Source organism: Rhinopithecus roxellana, chromosome 10 (assembly GCF_007565055.1).
Source record: "Rhinopithecus roxellana isolate Shanxi Qingling chromosome 10, ASM756505v1, whole genome shotgun sequence".
Lineage (NCBI taxonomy): Eukaryota > Metazoa > Chordata > Mammalia > Primates > Cercopithecidae > Rhinopithecus > Rhinopithecus roxellana.
This window is the reverse complement of record NC_044558.1, coordinates 42,108,791-42,116,954: the sequence shown is the minus strand read 5'-3', so window position 1 is coordinate 42,116,954 and position 8,164 is coordinate 42,108,791. Positions and strand designations below refer to the sequence as shown.

At 44.6% G+C, this 8,164-nt stretch overlaps 1 protein-coding gene across 3 annotated transcripts in view; it reads left to right on the top strand.

Annotated features, from left to right (window-relative positions):
- Positions 1-7,410: 7,410 nt before the first annotated feature.
- Positions 7,411-8,164, top strand: part of NUP107 (nucleoporin 107) — a 61,373-nt gene continuing 60,619 nt past the window's right edge. For 2 of the 3 annotated variants that reach the window (XM_030939552.1, XM_010358753.2), the window contains exon 1: positions 7,411-7,533. In XM_030939552.1, the coding sequence (XP_030795412.1) occupies positions 7,526-7,533 (8 nt within the window). In that variant the 5' untranslated portion in view covers positions 7,411-7,525. The remainder of the gene's footprint in view (positions 7,534-8,164) is intronic. The other variant, XM_030939551.1, reaches the window with a different exon arrangement.

Here is an 8,164-nt window from a genome sequence, read left to right as displayed (position 1 = left end):
GAAGTCAGACAGCATTAGGTCACCTTGTAAACCTAAGTGGAGACAAAAAGGAAATGTGACTCTTTCAAATTGTTTTGATAAATTATGAATGATGTAGACAAATAATTTTGAAATAAAAGAGTTCATATTAAGTGAATAAGCAGATTGAAGAACAGTTTTACAATATAATTCCATTTGTTACAGTTTTCTGTTGCTACATAAAAAGCTACCACAAAATGTAGTGGCATAAATCAATATATTATTAACTCTCTTGGTTCTGTGGGTTAACTGGACTTAGTTGGGTAATTCTTGATGAGGGTATTTCATGGAATTGTAGTCAGCTATAGTTGATGGAATCACAGGATTCTTTAATTCTTTCTTTTTGTTATGTCTTTTCTCTTTTTGTAAGAGATACTTATACTGGATTTATAGTAAGAAAACCACGACTGGCTATTTACAATTTAGCAAAACAGATGTTTGGTTGAGAAGGGAATGAGAGAAAAAACAGCAGCTAGAAACGGGCATCAGGTGAAAGGATGCTTTCTTTTGGAGGGGGTCTGGGGAAAGGACAGTTCAGCAGATTTTGAAACTGAGACAAAGAGACCTCATATACCATCCAATGTGATTAAGAAATACTTAGTAACATCTATGTAGTATTCCTGCACTCTGCCTTCCCCTCAATTTATTTTAAAGTGTTTATCAGCTGGGCGCAGTGGCTCACACCTGTAATTTCAGCACTTTGGGAGGCCAAGGCAGACAGGTGGGTCACTTGAGCTCAGGAGTTCAAGAACTGCCTGGGTGACATGGCAAAACCCTAACTTAAAAACAAACAAAAAAATTAGCCAGACATGGTGGTGCACACCTGTAGTCCCGGTTACCTCAGGGGCTGAAGCAAGAGGATCGCTTGAGCTGCAGTGAGCCATGTTCACACCACTGCACTTCAGCATGGGTGACAAAGCAAGACATTGTTTCAAAAAAAAAAAAAAAAAGTAATAATGAGGAAACAATCAGAAATCCAAATGACTAAAAGAAAACAAAAAGTCTGGGGTACTATTCTAAGTTAAAGCAGAATAAAAAGACATGACAAATGCATAATCCAGTATTAGATCCTATATTGGAGAGGGGCAGTTATAAAGGACATTATTGGGACAATGAGGGAGATTTACATACATTAGTTGTGGCTTTCTGTTGCTATTAATTGTTTTGAGTGTTTCTTTTGCTGTGACTAGGTAGGAGAATGTCTTGTCCTTGTTTTAGGAGTGTCAAATAAAAAAAGCTTCAACGAATCAAATTTTAAATTTGATTCATGAATCAGGCAGCATCCAATCTACAAAACAGACAGAGCTGGGCAGAGGAGGTGGGTTTTATAGACATAAAAGGGTTGAAAAGCAAGGCGTGGTGGCTCATGCCTGTAATCCCAGCACTTTGGGAGGCCAATGTGGGCAGATCATGAGGTCAGGAGTCCGAGACCAGCCTGGCCAACATGGCGAAACCCTGTCTCTGCTAAAAATAAAAAATTAGCTGAGTGTGGTGGCACGCGCCTGTAGCCCAGCTACTCAGGAGGCTGAGGCAGGAGAATCGCTTGAACCCAGGAGGCAGAGGTTGCAGTGAGCCGAGATCACACCACTGCACTCCAGCCTGGGTGACAGAGCAAGACCATCTCAACAAAAAAAGAAAACAAATGGGCTGAAGAAAGCTGAAATAAGGAAGAAAAAACAGGTTGATGATTTCAAAGTTACTTTCACATATGAAGTCAAAACAGACCTTATTGCACTGGCTCAGGTAGACTGAGCCTCTTCTGATTAGTTGCTGTGAATCTCCTGGTTTTTTTGGAAAACGGACCCATTTTTATACGTGCTGTTTTTTGTTTTGTTTTGTTTTTGAGACGGAGTCTTGCCCTGTCACCCAGGCTGCAGTACAATGGTGCAATCTCAGTCTACTGTAACCTCTGCCTCCCGGGTTCAAACGATTCTCCTGCCTCAGCCTCCCGAGTAGCTGGAATTACAGGTGCATGCCACCACGCACGGCTAATGTTTTGCATCTTTAGTAGAGATGGGGTTTCACCATGTTGGCCAGGCTGGTCTCGAACTCCTGACCTTGTGATTTGCCCACCTCGGCCTCCCAAAGTGCTGAGATTACAGGTGTGAGCCACTGCGTGCAACCTCTGATGGCGTCTTAACTGTGTTGCCCAGGCTGGACGGGCTTAAGCAATCCTCCTGTCTCAACCTTCAGAGTAACTGAGACTACAGGCACTGTTTTAAAGTTCAGTTTGATTACATGGATTTGGCATGAGCTCAGTCCAAAGCAATGCTCCTCATATCAATTTTATTTAACAGAAGATACATGCTGAAGAATTTAGGGGTGAAGTATCATAACCACAGCTAATTTTCATATGGTTCAGCCAAAAACAAAAAACAAAAAGACAGCAATTGTGGTGAAATATTGTATGTTGATGTCTACTGTACTTTTTTTTTTTTTTTTTTTTGAGACGGAGTCTTGCTCTGTTGCCCAGGCTGGAGTGCAGTGGCGTGATCTCGGCTCACTGCAAGCTCCACCTCCCGGGTTCACGCCATTCTCCTGTCTCAGCCTCCCCAGCAGCTAGGACTACAGGCACATGCCGCCATACCTGGCTAATTTTTGTTTTTTTAGTAGAGATGGGGTTTCACTGTGTTAGCCACGATGGTCCCAATCTCCTAATCTTGTGATCCGCCCACCTCGGCCTCCCAAAGTGCTGGGATTACAGGCGTGAGCCACTGCGCCCGGCCTTTTTTTTTTTTTTTTAAAAAAAAACCAAGTCTCGCTCTGTTGCCCAGGCTGGAGTGCAGTGGCATGATCTTGGCTTGCTGCAACCTCTGCCTCCCAGGTTCAAGTGATTCTCCTGCTTCAGCCTCCCAAATAGCTGGGATTACAGGCACTCACCACCATGCCTAGCTAACTTTCTTTTGTATTTTTAGTAGAGGCGGGTTTTCACCATGTTGGCCAGGCTGGTCTCGAACTCCTGACCTCAGGTGATCCGCCCACCTTGGCCTCCCAAAGTGCTGGGATTACAGGTGTGAGCCACCGCGACTGGCCTTACTGTACTATTTTTATATAAGCTTTTCTGTAGGTTTGAAAATTTTCAAAATAAAAAGTAGGGAGAGACTGAGCAAGGTGGCTTATAATCCTAGGAGTTTGGGAGGTTGAGGCAGGAGGATCACTTGAGCCCAGAAGTCCCAGATAAGCCTGAACAACACAGTGAGACTTCATTTCTACAAAATCATAAATTTTAAAAATTAGCAATTAGCTAGGGGTGGTAGCGCGTGTCTGTAGTCCCAAGTACTCAGGAGGCTGAGGTGGGACGATTGCTTGAGCCCAGAAGATTGAGGCTATAGTGACCCAAGATAGCGCCACTGAACTCCAGCATGAGTGATCCAAAGAGGCTGTTTCTTTCTTTCTCTTTTTTTTTTTTTTTTTTTTGAGACGGAGTGTCGCTGTCTCGCCCAGGCTAGAGTGCAATGGCGAGGTGTTGGCTCACTGCAACCTCCGCCTCCCGGGTTCAAGTGATTCTCCTGCCTCAGCCTCCGGAGTAGCTGGGATTACAGGGGTCCGTCACCATGCCTGGCTAATGTTTGTATTTTTAGTAGAGATAGGGTTTCACCATGTTGGCCAGGATGATCTCGAACTGCTGACCTCATGATCCGCCTGCCTCGGCCTCCCAACGTGCTGGGATTACAGGCGTGATCCACTGCACCCAGCTCAAAGAGCTGTTTCAAAAAAAAAAAATTGGGGTGGAGCGGTGGGGGTGCAAATAATGATATTTGATGCCTCAGCTGTTGGGGATAAGGAAGGTGAAGGATGCTCCGGAGTGAACAGCTGGAGTTTGAGTGCCTCCAGGAAAAACACTTCCTGGCCTTCAGCTCCTGAGGAGCTGTGCTTTCCCAGACCTTTTCTCCAGTTTCTTAACAATTTCAAGAGCTCCTGATGTGTTTCCAGTAAATTCCTTTTAAGTTAACCATAGTCAATTTCTGTCATTGCAACCAAGAAAACTAAACATAAAGCTACCATGTATACAATATATACCACACAAGAAATTTATTTCATATCCTTTTAAGGTAATGAAATGAATATGTTTTGAAATTTTGGCAGGGGTGGTATGGTGTTTATGTCTACTAATTAAATGTGTTAAAAGTGAAACCCAGTGCACTTTCTTTACATATTAACTGAACACAGCGATTTTTTTGCCCCCAATTGCTCTTCTTTTTTATTGTGTGCTTCAGGGTCAATCACCTCAAGTACTCTTCAAGTATATTAAATGACTAAAACTCATTGGAATTCAATTGCTGAGGGACACAGAGCAAGAACATGAACCACAGATCACACTTTGAAGAAACTTGCCCCAGCACTGACAAAAATCATTAGGACTACATTTCACTTTCCATAAGAAAAAGTGAACTTTTGTACAGGAGAATTAGGAGGCTGGGAGAATGAGACCATGCCAGGGCATAATTCTTCAGAAAGGTTATTAAAGGAGAAAAGTAACATTTCAATAACCTGCTATGTACAGTATACATTTGATGTTTCTCCCTTTGGTTTTTTTTTCTTTTTTTTTGACAGGGTCTCACTTTGTCACCCAGGCTGGAGTGCAGTGGCATGATCATAGCTCATTGCAGTCTCGGCCTGCCAGGATCAAGTGATCCTCCTGCCTCAGCCTTCCAAGTAGCTGGGACCACAGGCATGTGACCACACCTGGCTAATTTTTAAAATTTATTTGAGAGACAGGGACTCCCTATGACATCTTGTTTAATCCTTACGACACCCCCGTGACAAAGGTATTGTTTTCTCCATTCTATAGATGAGGAAACTGCAGGTGCAGGGGGCTTGAGCCTAGACGGAGCCCAAAGCAATGTTTTTATCAAAATGCCATGTTGTCTGAGAGGGGATAATAAGGTATGAAGAGGCCTTCCAGAGAACTATGCTTCTCAAAATTATAGCAGAACATAAATGGCTAAGGCAAAACTTCCACTGATTTCCTCTTTCCCAGCTGAAACCATAGAGGGTATTGAAGACAAGAAAAAGAAGATTCCTGCTGTGCCGGAAACCCTTTAAAAATGTGAGGGAAGGCTGGGCACGGTGGTTCACGCCTGTAATCCCAGCACTTTGGGAGGCCGAAGAGGGCAGATCGCAAGGTCAGGAGTTTGAGACCAGCCTGGCCAGCGTGGCGAAACACTGTCTCTACCAAAAATACAAACATTAGCTGGGCATGGTGGTGCGTGCCTGTCATCCCACCTACTTGGGAGGCTAATGTAGGAGAATCGCTTGAACCAGGGAGGCAGAGGTTGCAGTGAGCCAAGACTGCACCACTGCACTCCAGCCTGGGTGACAGGGCAAGATTCTATCTCAAAAAAATAAAAACAAATAAATAAAACACATGAAGGAATTTCACAGAGCTGAAGGTCAAGTGCCTGAGAAAGACGTTTGCCCACAAAATGCTTGGAAAAGAAAGGAGAAGGCCGGACGCAGTGGCTCACACCTGTAATACCAACACTTTGGGAGGCTGAGGCAGGTGAATCATTTGAGGTCAGGAGTTTGAGACCAGCCTGGACAACATGGTGAAACTCCATCTCTACTAAAAATACGAAAATTAGCTGGGCATGGTGGCAGGCACCTGTAATCCCAGCTACTCAGGAGGCTGAGGCAGGAGAATCGCTTGAACCAAGGAGACAGAGGTTGCAGTGAGCCAAGATGGCACCACTGCACTCCAGCCTGAGCAATGGAATGAGACTCTATTTCAAAAAAAAAAAAAAGAAAAAAGAAAAGCAAGGAGAAAGCTACATCTATGAAAAAGCTAAGCACTGTCGGATGTGGTGGCTAACCCCTGTAATCCCAGCATTTTGGGAGGGCCAGGCAAGAGGATGGCTTGAGCCTAAGAGTTTGAGACCAGCCTGGGCAACAACATAAGACCCTGTCTCTCCAAAATATTTTTAAAAAATGGGGTCGGGGGGCAGGCATGGTGGTGCATGCCTGTGGTCCCAGCAACCTCAGGTACTAGGGAGGCTGAGGTACAAGGATTGCTAGAGCCCAGGAGGTCAAGGCTGCAGTGAGCCATGACTGTGCCACTGCACTTGAGCCAGGACAATACAGCAAGACCCTGTCTCAAAAAAAAAAAAAAAAAAAAAAACAAAGAAGGAAGGAAGGAAACATAATTTAAAAAATCAAGTCCAAAAAAGAAGCAAGCAAGAAGAAGAAGAAAAAAAAAGCTCAGCACTGTCACAAGGAATATATGACAAGAAAAGCTGACAATTTCTATATACCTGTGAAATCCAAATTGTCACTTGCCTTAAGGTATCAATGGTGTGAGCCCAAAAGTCTGTCGCAACCTCTTCACTCTCCCCAGATCTTCCATGGCACCTCTGTTAAACTCAACAAGGCTTCAGTTAACATGCTGAGGATTGTGGAACCATACATCGCATAGAGTACCTGAACCTGAAACCAATAAATGAACTGATCTACAAATTGGTTATGGCAAAACCAATAAACAAATTACCTTAACAGATAACTCTTTGATTGATAGTTTTCTTGATAAATATGGCATCATCTGACTGGAGAATCTGATTCATGAGATCTATGCTGTTGAAAAATTCTTCAAGTTCCTGTGATCCTTCAAATTATCTTCTCCACAAGGGAGAATGAAGGACTAACTATTCTGTATTTCTAAAAGGTACAAATGCCAGCAACAGAAAAGACCATATCAACAGGCTTATTAAACGGATAAACTGAAGCATCTAACGTTATTTTTGTAATCCGGTCAGTTAATAGCCAGTTACTACTTTCAAACTGGAAAAAACAAAAACCAAAACAAAAATGTGACTGACTCCTTCAAGATCAAAATATACCACTTTTTGCCTAGACGACACTTTGAAATAGAGGGCAATACCATCATGTTTTACGCTTGCCTTTCTACTTTTTAATACAGGTGAACTGTTTCTCCTTGATAGGAAAGAATACCATGTAAAGAACAAATAGCAGTTATGGAAAATAGTTTCAAAAACTTCAGGGGGCTAGAGAACAAAGGACTGAGTGTAGGGAGAGAGATAAGAGATTCCCGAGGTGTGGGGCAGAGCCCACGCATCTGAATTCCAAGAACAGGCGCTTTCTGACAGAAAATACCAGGAAATGACTTCACGTTTTTCCAGGCTATCAACATGCTTCATTTTTCCCAGTAGGAGAACCCAGGGCCTGTTCCACGCCCACAGACGTTGGTCAGGCGAAGCGGCCGCAAGGCGTCTGGACTAAACGCAACCAGCTCCCGCCCCCGGTCCTGTCTGGTCCAGCCAGGCACACATTGGCAAACTTTTGCGCCTGCGCCCACCGGGCCTGCACCTGTAGGCTGAAGTGGCGCACGCGCTAGATGGGAACGTCGTTTCTTCTCCCCTACCCCTTTTCTGTGGGGCTGTTTTAGGGAGAGACTGCTTCCGGGTCGAAGGGCTTGCTTCCGGAGAGCGGGAAGGCTAAAACGCGGTAGCTGAACTGGAGCCAACGTTTATTCTGTGTGGAAAAGGCTTTAGCCATGGACAGGTCAGTTCTGATGATGGCAGCTGAGCCCAAAGCCTTGCCCCTCTCGCCTGTTGGCGAAACGAAATAGGTGAAACTAGACTCCCAGAAGAAGCCAAGGAGGTCCCGGGTGCTTCCCCTAAGACTCCTTCCCCATGCCGGGAAATTTGTCTACAAATGGGGAAAGGCCGCTTGGCCTGCGTCGGGGTGGGGTACGGATCATAATGGTCCCCTACATTCCAACTACGTTCTGCGATCTATTGGCGCTTTGGGGCAGCAACGCTGATCGCTCCTGGGGTGGGCGGGGTAGGTAGCCCGGCGTTCGAAATGCTAAGTGACCAGCCTGAGATCACAAAGCTAGTCAGTGAAGATACTGGGATCTCAGCTCAGACTTTCTGATTACAAGTGCCAGCATCAGATACTGAGTTCCCTCTATGATCTGGGTACTGTGCTAGCCGCCTGCAACAAAGATCAGTTATTCAAGATCCTTCACCTCGGGGAATTAGTTGTGTAGTGGAGACAACCAAGCGGTATAAAGTGATAAGTGTTTGGGGGCGATTAAGTCTCCCTGTCACTCTATCAGAAAGACCTCTCAAGGGAGGTAACTTTCTAGCTGGTCTTTGCATAATAATGGTACATTATTCGTACTCCAAAC